Source organism: Cricetulus griseus, chromosome 6 (genome assembly GCF_003668045.3).
Source record: "Cricetulus griseus strain 17A/GY chromosome 6, alternate assembly CriGri-PICRH-1.0, whole genome shotgun sequence".
In the NCBI taxonomy this organism is placed as follows: Eukaryota; Metazoa; Chordata; class Mammalia; order Rodentia; family Cricetidae; genus Cricetulus; species Cricetulus griseus.
The window spans coordinates 132,448,079-132,462,782 of record NC_048599.1 but is presented as its reverse complement, the minus strand read 5'-3'; the positions used below and the strand labels follow the sequence as shown (position 1 = coordinate 132,462,782).

Genomic DNA, 14,704 nt, shown 5'->3' with positions numbered 1-14,704 from the left:
GTGCTCTTAATTGCTAAGCATTTATCTCTTTAGGTCCTTCTAAAAGCATACTTTGATAACAACATTCATTCTATTCAATTGCATAGGACTAATGAGTGAAAACAGATAATAAATGAAGAGAAGGGTGAGTTGATGAGTTTGACAAATCCTTTTGGGGGGAAAAAGAAGCTTGAGTTCATATGTATTCTTTAATTTTTTTGTCTGAACCTAGGACAATCCTGCTCTGCAACTGCAGTGCCACACAGGTAGGAAGTAGTTACAATTCTTGTCAAGTAGCAAAATTCTTGAGTAGAATAATTGATAATTATTTCAGTTCCTTCAGTTTAGTCACACATGCAACCTCTGTATGTTTTCAATATCTATGTACTACTGTATTCTCAGGATTTAGAACTTTCTGGGGCTGGCAAGGTAGACATCAGTGGATAAATACAATTGTTGCCAAACCAGGGGATAGGAGTTTAACATCTAAGGGTCACATATTGGATGGAGAGAACTCTGACAAACTGTCTATTGATCTCCACATTGTTGCTCCACACACGTGCACACACACACACACACACACACACACACACACACACACACACACACACAATGTACATACAAAAAATAATTAAATATAAATTTTAAAAAGAACCCTTTATATTTATATAATAGCATCTCAAAAATATTGGTTTAATGAATGAAGAAATGAAAGAATACCTAAAATTGTTTCATGAATAACTGTCCCACCTTCTAGTGACACATAAGACTTATCATGTATCACTTGCCTGCATCACAAGCTCTGTGATATGAATATCTGAAACCATATTATACTGTTTTTAGCTATCTGAGAAACTATATTTAAAAACACACTAGTCAACCAGGAATGGTGGTACATAACTTTAATACCAGCACTTCTGAGCAGAGGCAGGCAAACATCTGAATTCAAGGCCAACCTGGTAGACAGAATGAATTCCAGGGCAGCTAGGGATACATAGAGAAAATGTATTAATCTTTATATGAATGTATGAAATAGTATAAGTGAATCCCCTGGGAACAAATAAGGGCCTTGTTAGCAATGTTTGTTTACTTTACTACACTTTTTATTTTACATTACTTTTTTAAAGTAAAAAACAGTCTTATCTTACATAACCATCTAAGTTCTGTCTCCCTTCCATGCTCCCACATCCCCCACCATCTTCCACCCCTCACACAATCCACTCCTTCAATAGGCTGAGGCCTCCCATGGGGAATTATCAAAGTCTATCACATCACTGGGGGCAGGACCTAGCTCCCCCTTATCTAGGTTGAGCAAGGTATCCCTCAATAGGAAATGCCCCCCCAAACAGTTCATGTACTAGGGATAAATACTAGTTCCACTGCCAGAGGCCCATTGACTGCCCAAGCCACCCAACTGACACCCATTTTCAGGGTGCCTAGTTTGGTCTTATGCAGGTTCTACAGCTGTCAGTCTGAAGTATGTGTGCTTCTACTTGTTCAGGTCAGCTGTCTCTGTGGGTTTCCCCAGAATGTTCTCAACCCTTTTGCTCATCACTCATCTGTCTCTACAACTGGTCTGTAGAAGTCGGACTTAATGCTTAGCTGTGAATCTCTGCTTCTGCTCTCATCAACTACTGGATAAAGGCTCTATGATGGCATTTAAGGTAGTCATCAATCTCATTCTAAGGGAAGGGCATTTAAGGTACCCTTTCCACTTTTGCCTAGATTCTTAGTTGGAGTCATCCTTGTGGATTTCTGGGAATTTCCCGAATGCCAGTTTTCTTGTTAATCCCATAATGGCTCCCTCTATCAAGGTACTTCTTTCATAGCAGCATTATTGTAATAGCCAGAGCCTGGAAGCAACCTAGATGCCCCTCAACCAAAGAATGGATAAAGCAAATCTGGTACATATACACAGTGGTTTACTATTCAGTGGTGAAAAACAATGACATCTTGAAATTTCGAAGGAAAATGGGTGGAAGTAGATGAAACCACCCTGAGTGAGGTAACCCAGACACAGAAAGACTAATATGGTATTTACTCGCTCATAAGTGGACATAGAGATAAATACAAAGACTCCCGAGAAGGGCAAAGGAAAAAGATCTCCTAAGTAAATTGGGAGTCTGAGGAGAGAGGGGAAGGTAGGAGAGAGAGCAGGGGCAAATGGGGTGAAGGAGGAGAATGTGAGGGAATGGGATGGAGAAGGGCAGAGAAGGAGAACTAGGAAAGAGATACCTTAATTTATTTTTTACTTTTAACTATAGATATACTTGTAGGTCTGTATGTGCATTTGGGCACATGAGCGGAGTTTTCACAGAAGTCAGAGCAGGATATTGGATCCCTTTGAGTTGGAGTTACACGTAGTTATATGCTGCTCAACCTGGGTGTGGGGAACCAAACTTGTTTTTTTTTTTTTTTTTTTGCAAGAGTTGTGTAAAATGTAAATTGGTGAGGTATTTCTTTCTCTCCTATTTACTTATTCTAATATGTAATTTCACCATTTTACCTTTAGGCAAAGTTCTTTGTACTTACTTTTAGTTCACTTTTTTTATTCTCTATCTTTCACTGCCTATAAACAAGACCGAGAGGCTATTCTATCTATCACTCAATTATCTTATAGTATCTCTCAAAGTACTCTGTTCTCTAAGTTTCCTTAGTACTATACTTGCACTGTATTCCAAATGCTGTCTACTGAACTGAAGAATTTCCTGTAATATACGCATATCAACTTCTCAATATTTTCCTCACAGAAAATTATGACAAGAGGCATAAAAAATACATATATCCCTAGCACCAGACAGAAGTTGTTACCCTGTTTAATATTTGTAATGAAAAATAAATTTACAAAACAATGAAAACAGAATAGATGTAATGGAAGGAAAGAATGATCATGGAATAATGGATGACCTCCCTCATGGAGATAGCCTCCTCAATCCAGAATATTAGTAAAAAGCATTCCTCTAAATATAACAACATATACATACCACTCCCCCACAAACACCCTTCGAGCATAATAATTATAAAAGCTTATTCAAATTACAGAATTGAACAGCATTAATTTTATTAGATTGATAGTTTCAAATATTTTATTCAATATTTGAATGTATAATTCAATGCTTTGTGCATTCGTTTGCTTTCTGTTGCTGTGATAATTCACTCTAACATCAAGTTGGATAGAAAAGGGGTTATTTGGCTTACACTTCTGTGTCACCATCATTGGAAAATAGGACAGGAAGTTAAAGCAAGTCTAGAAGTGGAAACCACCATGAAGTTCTGCTTATTGGTTTGTTATCAAGGCTTGCTCCCTTGCTTTCTTATGCAACTCAGGACCACATGACCAGGGGTGGGCACTATGTTCAGTGGACTCCCATATCAATCAGTAACCAATTAAATGCCCCAAAGACATGAGGGTCCCTTTTCCCATGTTACTCTAGTTGGTGTTAAATAGACAAAAACTTAAGAAGCAAAGCTAGGTAGATCTCTCAGGAAGTAAAATACTTGCTCTGGAAACATGGGAACATGTGTTCTATTCTCCAACACTTTTGTAAAAGTCCAGGCATTGAGGTACATGTTTATATTCACAGTACTCATGAGGCATAGGCAAGAGAATCCTTATGACCTACTGACCAATCAACCAAACCTAATGTGTGACCTTTAATTCCAGGGAATGTTCCTATCTCAAGAAACAAGGTGCAGAGATGTTAAGGGCCATGGGCCCTAAACCATGGGTTTTAAAGCCCATCTTTGTAAACCCTTCTATGAGCCTCCTGTAACCTGTAATTAGATGGTTTGGCCACATGGAATTGCTAATTGCTTCTGTTCCGAGAAAGGGCCTGGGGCTTTCCTGCTCGCTGTTCTGGGGAAGATCACAAGATATTCCAGCGGTTAAGAATGCTCTGGCTCCTTCCTGTTATTCCCCCCCCCCCCCGCCATAAAATAACAGCATCCTTCTGTGCAAACATTTATATTGTTTCTAATTTCTTTATTCATGCAAATATGCTGATTTTTAAAGAATATATTCATGTAAAACAGGTAATGAATGTTGGGATTACTTGGTTGAACATTATATACAATGAATGTATTTCTCAGTGGTGCAAGGTATAGGAAAATATTGGATTTTCTTAAATCTCCTTAGATTAATCATCATTCTTTTATCTTACAGTTGTGAAGAAGGTCATATTATTGTGTCAACTAAGCTTTCTGTATTTAATATGACACTGAAGATCTCCCTGTGCCAGTGTAGAAACACTCTCCACAAATTCTGATGAAGCTTTTCTAACAGGATCTGTTGTAATCTATGCCATATTTTTTCTGTTACACACACATTCTGAATATATTTTGTCTAGGTTATACTTTATATTTGCACTTGCCAATGATGTATTTTATCATATACATGTATAGTTTTGAAATTTACAATTCTAGATTTTATCCTGCCTTAAAAATTATACCACAACTTAATATTATACGATAACACTTCCCTTAAATTTTACTCTTTTGTGTTCTTTAGATTTGAGAAGAGGAATAATTTAAGAAGTAATACTCAGAAGGGTTTTATCAGCTCAAATAGAGGTATCGCAGTACCATCTCTGAATGCTTCTGGAAGGTATAATTAATATCTGGCATGTGTACTGAATAGATTCAACTAGTTATTAAACTGCTTTAAAGATTATTTTAAGCCTTCCCATAACTTCTCCTCTTTTTTCTATTAATATTAATACATTTTTAGGACAAGAGGTTTCTCTGAACATTTTTCACGTTTATTGCACCATTGAAATTCCAGGCTGTGTTTTCTGTTATTCTGTCAGTCTTTGCCATCAGCATTCAAGATTGGGATTGCTCTTTGCTCCAGAATGCTGATGGCCAAATTTTGGATTTCTCAGTGCTGATCTCAATTTTTGTTAAGAATAATATTGGAATAATTCCATGGATATATATATAATGTTCATTTGCTTGCTCACACTTACATCCAGTCATCAACTCATTTAATGACTGACAAGTCTATTCAACAAGGATACATATTCTTAAAACACAATGCTGTTTTCACATTGACTTCATGCTCTCTCTTTTGCTGATATGTACATCTAAATGTTTTTATAAGCAAATGATGGGCATTTTAATAGTAAATAAATACCTTATTTTGGAATAGTACAGGAGATGGATACTATCCTGTACCATCTCTTTAATAAAACAGTATTTTATTTTCCTAATAACATAACATATAAAAGTACTTTTCTTGTTATAGAGTGAAAACTTTCACTTCCAATTTTACTTTTTTCTGTTAAAGTTATCAAAAAAACCTATCTGAAAGCAGATGACACCTATTTGTATCAACTGAAATACCTTTACTGTATAAACTGTGAGTGTTAGAAAACATCGCCAGGGGATCTCATACATTAAAAATAACGAAGCTGCTTGCTAATTTACTCTAATGGAAAAGTAAAGGAAATGAAAATAGTTTAAAAATATCTCCACCTTGTTTTTCAAATTCACATTTGCATTAAAGGGTTTGAAGTGAAAGCATTTAGAGCTCATCCACAGGCAAGATGCTGAGAGCTGAAGAGACTACAGAAGCACATGAAAGAGGAGGAAGACCACATCTTTGCAAGAACACAGCTTTCCTTGATTTTGAATAAAATGGAGATCCACAGTACAATGGGAAGGGCCGCAGGCCTCTGACAGGAACAGCAAGACCCATGAAGTGTTGTTCTGTGGCAGGGCACAGCGATAAAGGCAACGGTATTGAAAGCAGACAAATTTAAAAGCTAAAATAGGAAAGAATTCTTGAAAGTAAATGTGGTTTGATGTACGAGTTTTGAGTCCCCCAGAACCTCTGACACAAAGAATTCCTTCAACTGAGTTCACAGACAAAGACTAAAAGCTGAACAGGAAACCTTCGAGAGACCCCTGAGTTTCTCACAGACAAGAAACTCAATCCATCCCTCAGACTCACTCAACTCATATACAAAAGAAAACAGTGAAAGCACCAGGGAAGGGTGAGAAGACCTTTCTACCCACCAGGACAGGACAATGAATAATCCTTTGAGGGGTACAGAAATAAAGTTATCTGCAGTTGGTAAAGGCTCAGGAAACCTCCCCGCAACAAGGGGATAAAAAGGCTGAAAGGTGAGCTGCCATCAAGGAAGGTGGAACTCAAGCCCTCTGTTTCTGAGGAGGAGATAGATACGCCACTGCACCTACCAAAGCTCCTTAGCTGTAGCAGGTAATACTAGCAGAGTGCTTGGGGAATAACAAGAAATACCATCACTAAACGATGGACATTCAGAGATGAGAAGTTATAATCACGGAGCTCCATGTACTTTGGCCAAGGGAAGTGAAATTAGAGTGATCCAACTGTAAAGCCCTGAAAGATTGTGAGCACACACATGATTGACAGATACCTTTCAAAAGGATCAATTGAATTCTACTTTACATTTTCTTATTTCTTTACTTCTTAAAGATAGAGATTCTTGCTTCACTGCCCAAGTTAGCCCTGAAGGTCTGGTCTCAGTCAATTCTCCTACCTCAGCTGGAACTACAAGCTTACTTTGTGACATTTGGCAAACAGTTTTACGTAATTAATTTTAAAGCTACCCAGAGTCATAAAGGGGTCTGCTTACAACCTGGGCTAGTTCATAAAAGCTATTGCTATTCTCTCACTGAAGCCCAAAATGCTGAGACGGGAAGAGGCACAGAAAGCAGACAGCAATATAGCAGATTGCAGTGCCAAGGAGGGTGGGAAGGGTAGGCAGAGGACTAGGAGAGGAACTAAGTCTGTTAACAATGCCATCTCTTCAGAAAGCCCCACAAATGGGGCACAGAGTAGCCTTGCTAGTGCACTGGGCTTGGATCTCTATACCTGTATATATCGTGTTACACACATTCTAGTCACATTAAAATTTTCACTTCGGCTTAAAATGACTGGCAAGACTCTTGTTTTGGTTTTTGTTTGTTTCCTTTTAGTATGGTTGTGAGTTTTTTTTTCTTTTGTTTTGTTTTTTTTTTGTTTTTCAAGACAGGGTTTCTCTGTAGCTTTGGAGGCTGTCCTGCAACTAGCTTTCGTAGATAAGGCTGGCAAGCTTCTTGATCTTAATGGTTACGTTTGGAGATGAAAATATTTTTTTTTATTTAGGTTAAGAATCAAGGTGTTCAGCCAACACACAAACATGACCAATAGCATTCCCCAAAATTCTTTTCTAATTACTATCTTCCTGTTAACTGCTCAGCTTTCATATGGATATGAGCTACTTCCACAGTGTAAGCTAGTGAGCATGATTTATGATACTTTTATTTTAATTGAACTAACCTAAACATTAGTACAATTACTAACTTCACAACAGTAGTCACATGTTCATGATAGTTCCAACTAAACTATCAAAGAGGAACAATATAAAACTACAAATAATTGAGCAATCTCTTTGTATATGTTTCTCCTGTTATAGTTTATACTGAAAATTGCTACTTCATAAAATTATGAAAATTACATTACTCAAATTTTTTATTAATGTCTGAGTCTGGTACAAAAAACCCAGCTACTCAGAATGCTGAGACAGAGGATCACAAGTTAAAGATCTGCCTATGTTACAGAGCAAGTTCAAGGATGGCCCAGTTAATAGGACAAAACTCTACCTCAAAATACATTAAAAGGAATCATAATACACACACACACACACACACACACACACACACACACACACACACACACATTTTAAATTACACAACTCATTCTAACATAAGGTTTTCCCTTTTATCTTTATAAACTGTCATTTGCCTTAGATCCCTTAATCCAGAGTCAGTCCTTTGTCCCTTGGGAAAAATATCTCTTCGTCCTCTCCCTTGTTCCTTTCTCCATCTTCTTTGTCCTTCTTCTTTTTCCTCTATCTCCTGTCTTTGTGTCTGATTTCCCTGCCTTTTGTTCCTCTAGGGTAAATAAATTTCCCTTGTGCTGAGAACTTGGTATTGGTGTGTCTTATGCCAACTTCAAGGTCCTTTATGAACAAACACACAGACACACACAGACACACACACACACATACACACACCACATACACACACACACACACAAACACACACACACACTCACATGTGCACACATGCATGAATGTTGGTGATTGCTATATATTTTATATTCTTTGTTCATATCATAAATTTAATAATGAACATTTTTTATTTCCAAATTATTATTTTTAACACAAATTTTTACTATATAGATTTTACTGAAATCAAACTTGTTATTCTCCTCTCTCAGCCTCCCAAGTGCTGGGATTACACTCATGTACCACAGTCTGGTAATAACAGATTTGTTTATAGAAACCTCTAGAGCTCTTTGGGAGCTGAAGTCCTGTGTAAGGAGTTGACAAGCATTGAATTGGAGTGGCCCAGAATTTGCTACCTGAGCTCAGAAGCAATTCACAAAGCTGAGGCCTGATCTGAGCCCCAATTTATGAGTAATTGCAATGGGAATCAGACCATCTGGAGGAAAACTCAGAGCATAAAATTGGACTGTCCACTGAAGGGACTGTCCATCAGCACCAAGCAAAGAATAAGATAGAGTCCAGATGAGAGCCTATGATCTGACCAGTCAGCTTCCGGTCTCCACCCTTTCTCTTCCTCCATATCATCTCATCTGTGTTAATCAATCAAGGCATTCAACCATAGCAGGCCATTTCCCCCAAGATATGTTCTTGCTCTGTTAAGTCCTTCCTTCCGTTCTTCCTTCCTTTCTTCCTTTCTTCCTTCCTTCCTTTTTCTTCTCCTTTCCTTTTTTTCTTCTTTTTAGTTTTTTCTCTATTCCTACTCTCACCTTTTTACCATATTATATTCTTCCCCCTTTCCCTTTTCCCTATATCTGCTCTGGTTTGCAGGATCTATATTATCTGACAGTGCATAATTATTTCTCTCTTCAGTCTCCCTTTGGCAAAACACCTTTCACTTTTCCTGCCCTACAGATTTTCATATTCATGTCCTCCTCCTTCTATGTCTCTCTATCATTATGCAATGAATTGATAGCTCTCAACTTGTACCCTCTTTCAGTTGCTAATATATTAATACACAGTTCTATCATCCACAAAATAAATCATCTTTAAAGAGAGACTTTTGTATATTGAAGTACTAGTCTGTTTTCATAGGTCTGCTCCTAGACAGTGATTGCTGTTACAGTGGATAGATAAGGATAAAATCTAGTACCCTGAACACCAATCTTACAAAAAAAATTGGCACCTCAACTCTATTACAACAAACTATCTTCAAAACATTGCAAATATTTCCACTCAGTGCTTAAAGATAACTGAAAAAATTTTAAATCCAATTAAAAAAAATGCAAGTAACATTGATAAGGACAATCTATCTTATATAAAGTATACTAACCATAGTAGGAGTGATGAGCAAAGGGGTCAAGACCAACCTGGTGAAACTCACAGAAAAAGCTGACCTGAACAAGGGGGGTGGGCTCTTGGTTCCCAGACTGATATCTGGGAAATCAGCTTGGGACTGATCCAGACCCCAGGGATATGGGTGCCAGTAAGGGGGCCTGGGAAATCTATGGGGCCTCTTGTAGTAGATCAGTACTAATCCCTAGCATAAGAATGGACTTTGGGAGCCAATTCCACATAGAGGGATATTCCCTGAGCCTAGACACACGAAGAACGGTCAAGGCCCTATCTCAAAGGGTATGACAGACTCTGAAGATCCCCTATGGAAGGCCTCACCCTCCCTGGGGAGTAGAAAGGGTATAGGATAGGTAGGGTGGTAGTTGGGGGAGCAGAGTAGGAAAGGAGGGAGAGGGAACTGGGATTGGCATTTAAAACAATCTTGCTTCTAATCTGAAGAAAGAAAGAAAGAAAGAAGAAAAAAGAATAAATACATGCCCCTGCAAGAATAATGACAAATCTGTCCAAAGAAATAGTTACTGACTGAATTCCAAAAGAGACCAAATGTTTGAATGAAATCAGGATGTCAATTCAGGGTACAAAAGAAAAATTAAATAAAGATCAAGAAATAGTGTAGAAAGCACAAACCAAATACTGAAAAATTACACTGAGAATGAAAAATTCATTAAGCGCAACCAATAGTTCAATGAAAACTGTCACCAACAGAATGGATCATAAGGAGAACAGAGGGCAAGGCATCCAAACAATGTAGAGTAATTGTTTCATTGTCTTAAGGATGTGTGTGTGTGTGTGTGTGTGTGTGTGTGTGTGTGTGTGTGTGTCTGTGTCTGTGTGTGTCTGTGTCTGTGTGTGTCTGTCTAAAGTTTTATAAATGGGGGCAGGCAAAATATTTAGGAGACTTTTTCTCGGGGAAATATGGAGGTGCAATATTCCATACAAAGGTATGCAAAATATTTCAAAACTCATAGCAGAAAAAATTTCAATCTAATGAAAGGAAATCCCATTCAAAACAAGAGCCATATACAAAAAGGACCAGAGAGGAAAATGACCATGTGATGTCACTTTTAAAACACCAAGTATACAAAATATGTGTGTTAGGAGGTCTAAGAGAAAGAGTCAAGTCACATATGAAGCTCAATTGATCCTAACAACAGACGACTCTCCACAGAAACATTAAAAACTAGTGCAACACGGAAGTATATAACACAAGTTCTGAACTACTATACATGCCAATCCATAGTAAACATACAGAAAAAAATTGATTTGCCAGTATAACTTTAGGCTTCCCAGTGTCTATATTATATTATAATGAGGATTTTTACTCATTTGAAAAGTAAATGTAAGAACACAACTGCAAAAGTATTATGTTTTCTCTTTTAGAAGAATATGATTGTTAAGTGTTTTTCACTTGTGAGAGTGTGGCAGAAGGGTCTTATAACTGTCAACTCTGAAGTTAGGACTGAAGAGATAATCCTGGTAGTCCAGTGGCTTTTCAGCCCCGCTCTGTTTTTATGTGAAGAAGCACCAATCTTTCTGATAAAATAAAGTCATCTACATTAGAGTTGTCGTTGGAAATCTCTAGTCAGAACCCAGAAAATGACCCTTGCAGGGAGAAATCTTGTGTAGAGGTACTGCTGACCTTGCCCGCTTGGGTGTGGTAAGAGTGATGTAGCAAGGGTTTAAGTAAAAGGGAGGCCAACTCTGAGATCTCTCTTTTCTCTTTCCCACCTGGCTGAGCAGACTAGGAGGCATCTTGTGCAAACCTGGTCACTGGATAACTTTCATGAGTACTATTACTTAATAAACTACCTCTTATCAATATAGTTCCAACTCCACATTGCATTTGGCTTTAGACCATTTTTAAAAGGAAAATTTTAGGACTCAGGCATTATGCTGGCCTGCCCCTATTACCTGGCAGAATGCACTCAGGCAGTACTGTGGTCAATCCAGAGTTCCTTAAATATGTAGTCTGCAGGCACGTGAATAGGACCCCTTTAAAAGACAGATCCCACCAATTCTCTGCCCTCTTCTTTCTTTCCTGCTGTTCCCCTGGGGCAGACAGGACTTTTTCTGTCTGCCTCTTCTCTTCTTCTGTCTCTGTGTCTCTTTACCTCTTTTCTTTTTTCTTCCCCTCCCTCCCCTTTCTAATAAAACTTCTCACTTAAGCTCTGTCTGCCTGGCCTGTTTGTCCCCCAACTTGGTCATCCCCACCTGCCATGGAATCCCCCAAGTGTCCCCTCAAGCTTTATTATAATAGAAACCAAGACCTCTCTATTATATTTTCATGCCTCATGAAAGGTTGTTTTGAAAACAAAATATTCCAAGTGATCTGCTTGGCAAGAAAGTTCAAGTTTCTTGTCCTAAAATCTAATATTCCAATTCGGAGACAAGTAGCAAGAAATCTTCTGCCAGAGTCAAGGAAAGCAAAAGTTTTAATTACAACTTTCTTGAAAATACGAAATCATGGTGAATTATTTCCTTAATCAGTTTTAAAATGTAAAACTTCACTATATTTCATTTTGAAACTTCATTTGCATCTCTTAGAGTGTGAATATTTTCTCATTGATAATTTGATTTGAAACACGGCTAAGTTGAGTGAATCATCTTCCCCTGAGCCTCTTGTTCCATTTCACAGATCCGTATGAAAGCTCCCGGCACCATTTTTGAGTCTTTATGTTCTCTGGTTCCTTGCGCATCCTGCTCTCGAAATGGGTCTTCCTAAAAATATGGCTATGACATTTTTCTTGTATCAGAAATATTTCTCATTTTATCATTTTTGTGCAAAACCCTTTACCTTCCATTCCAGGCTTTTCATCATATCAAGGTCTACTTTGCATAAAAATTCTGTCACTATTATCTGCAAATTGAACTCCCCAAAAAATGATCCAGTGAGCTCATCAATACTATTTTTGGAGAGCATTTTCCATACTTCTCTGGCTGCATAAATGTTCCTGTCTGCCTTTATCATCTCCCCTTTAAGATATGTCCCACAAATGACATGCTGCATAAGAAGTCGCTGATCATATCCATGTAAGGATGTCTACCCCTTCCTATTGATGCCAATTGCCTGGGCAATACCCATCAACTTCATGTTTCTTTAGGTTCATTTGGATTTCTTTAATCAAATACTGAAATGCTTTATGTTTTCCATGTGCATATATTGTCCATTAAACTATCCATTTCCTAAAATTCTTTTTAACTTTTAACTCATACAATAGGCTAGTAAATTGTACTTTGGAAGAATTAAATTAATGACTCTTGATTCAGAGACTTCTGAATGAAGAAAATGAGAGCCAAAATTATGATAGGAGATTACTCAATCATCTGTTGGTATAGTATTATGTTATTATTCTATTTTTACTCATGTTATTTTATTATTTCATTGGATAGTCCTAAGACTATTTCATACTGGTTTAGGCAGAGTGTATGCATGTGAGGTTTAAAAAATATCACATTTATTACTACATTTGTATTCATAAATTAAATTAAGTATGTCTTTAAGTTTCTTTAAAGATATTTGCTACTTAGAGAGCAAGGTTGCACACTTCCATTTTAATTGGTAGAATAAGAAACATTGAATAATAATTTGATGGCAATAAGGATGCTGGTACTTTTATTGGAATAAAAAGTTCTGTAATGAGAACCAAATACTGCAGAATTCTTTGACATCCTGTTAAACCTTATAATGTACCATGAAGTCTATAAACGCATCATTGTAATTCTACAGTTTGCCATAAAAGGGAATGATATCATCTATTTACTTACTATAGTGTTTAAAAATCTAGTAGATTTCAAAGACATATTAGTATACAGGAATGGGAAAATCATGGAAATTAATGTCACTGATATGATAAAATTATCAAATATTTTAAAGGAATAAGAAGAACACGAGATCTACTTAACACTATGAAACATACTAGATGTAGCTTTTTAAAGGCCTTTATCACTGAGCACTTGGATGTTAATGTCACAATGTCACTTACCATCTTTCAGGATGGTTTCTCGCTCTGTGCCATCTATCTTCTGCCGGCCAATTAGGAAACTGGTGGTGTCAGCAAAGTAGATATAATTAGTTTCTGCATGAAAATCTAAAGCACGAGGGTTTACCAGATTTTCTATGGGGATCATGCATTCATCAGCTATCTTGGTATTCAGGTCCATTCCTCTAACAATTCCTGGGCGTCCTTTCCCATAAAAGAGGAACAATTCATTCTTTGGCCCTGCAGAAGAAAGATTACAAACATAAACAACCCATGCCGCCTAATCTTCTTTACACTGCAGAATGTCACTGTTTAATTAACTGGCACAATTAGACTTTTTTAAAATTCAATACTAGAAATTAAACTACAAAATATGCCAAACGGATCTTGATGCAAGAAGGCCAGCTAATTGCATTACTTTAATTAAACCAGAAATTACTTCACTGAATGGGTTATATTTAGTTAATTATTCTTCTGTCTGTATAGCAAAAACATGACAGATCATTGAATAACTTGTAACTTGTGAAATGGAAATTTATTAAAATATCCGGTACATTTAATTGTTTAATTCATTACAATCAAGCTAACTCTTTCTGAAGAGCCTATCTATTGGACTCATTACATTTGACAGTGCTGAAAACTTCAGGCCAATTAAAATACTGCAGTGCAGAGCTGCCACATACAGACTACTACACACACACACACACACACACACACACACACACACAAGAAGCAAAGGTACTAACTGAGTTTGGAATTACAGAAGCCAGTTATTTGGAAACAATTAAAGTACAACTGCTTATGCTACCTCAGAAACCCAGCATTTGCAGAAAGAAACAATGGATCCTAATGTCTAAATCAACTGAAGAATGGATAGAGAAAATATGGTATATTTACACAATAGAGTACTACTCAGCAGAAAACAACAACAACAACAACAACAACAAAAACAATGGAATCTTGAAATTCACAGGCAAATGGATGGAAGTAGAAGAAACCATCCTGAGTGAGGCAACTCAATCCCAAAAATATAAACATGGTATGCACTCACTTCTTTTTTGACTTTTAGACTTATAGCAAAGGATTACCAGTCCTTTGGTAATCCCCACTGCCAGAGGAGCTAGGAAACAAGGAAGAACCCAAACGAAGATTGCATAGAAGGGCATGGGCACAAGAACCCCTGACCAAAGAGGGAGGAGGGATGAGCCAAGAAGCCAAGTCAGGGCTGGAGAAACTGGCAGAAACAGTGGGCCTGACCTACTGATAGCATGGAGACCCTAGTCATAAATCTGGGGACCAAACCAAACCCTCTGAAAGTGGGAGCCAACTAGGAGGCCAAGACCATAGATTGTCTTGCCA

General features: G+C 37.4%; 1 protein-coding gene across 1 annotated transcript in view; it reads right to left on the bottom strand.

Annotated features, from left to right (window-relative positions):
* Nucleotides 1-14,704, bottom strand: part of LOC100773941 (low-density lipoprotein receptor-related protein 1B) — a 1,050,824-nt gene that overhangs the window by 820,811 nt on the left and 215,309 nt on the right. The window contains exon 9 of the mRNA XM_035447074.1: nucleotides 13,349-13,585. Coding sequence (XP_035302965.1) covers nucleotides 13,349-13,585 — 237 coding nt within the window. The remainder of the gene's footprint in view (nucleotides 1-13,348; nucleotides 13,586-14,704) is intronic.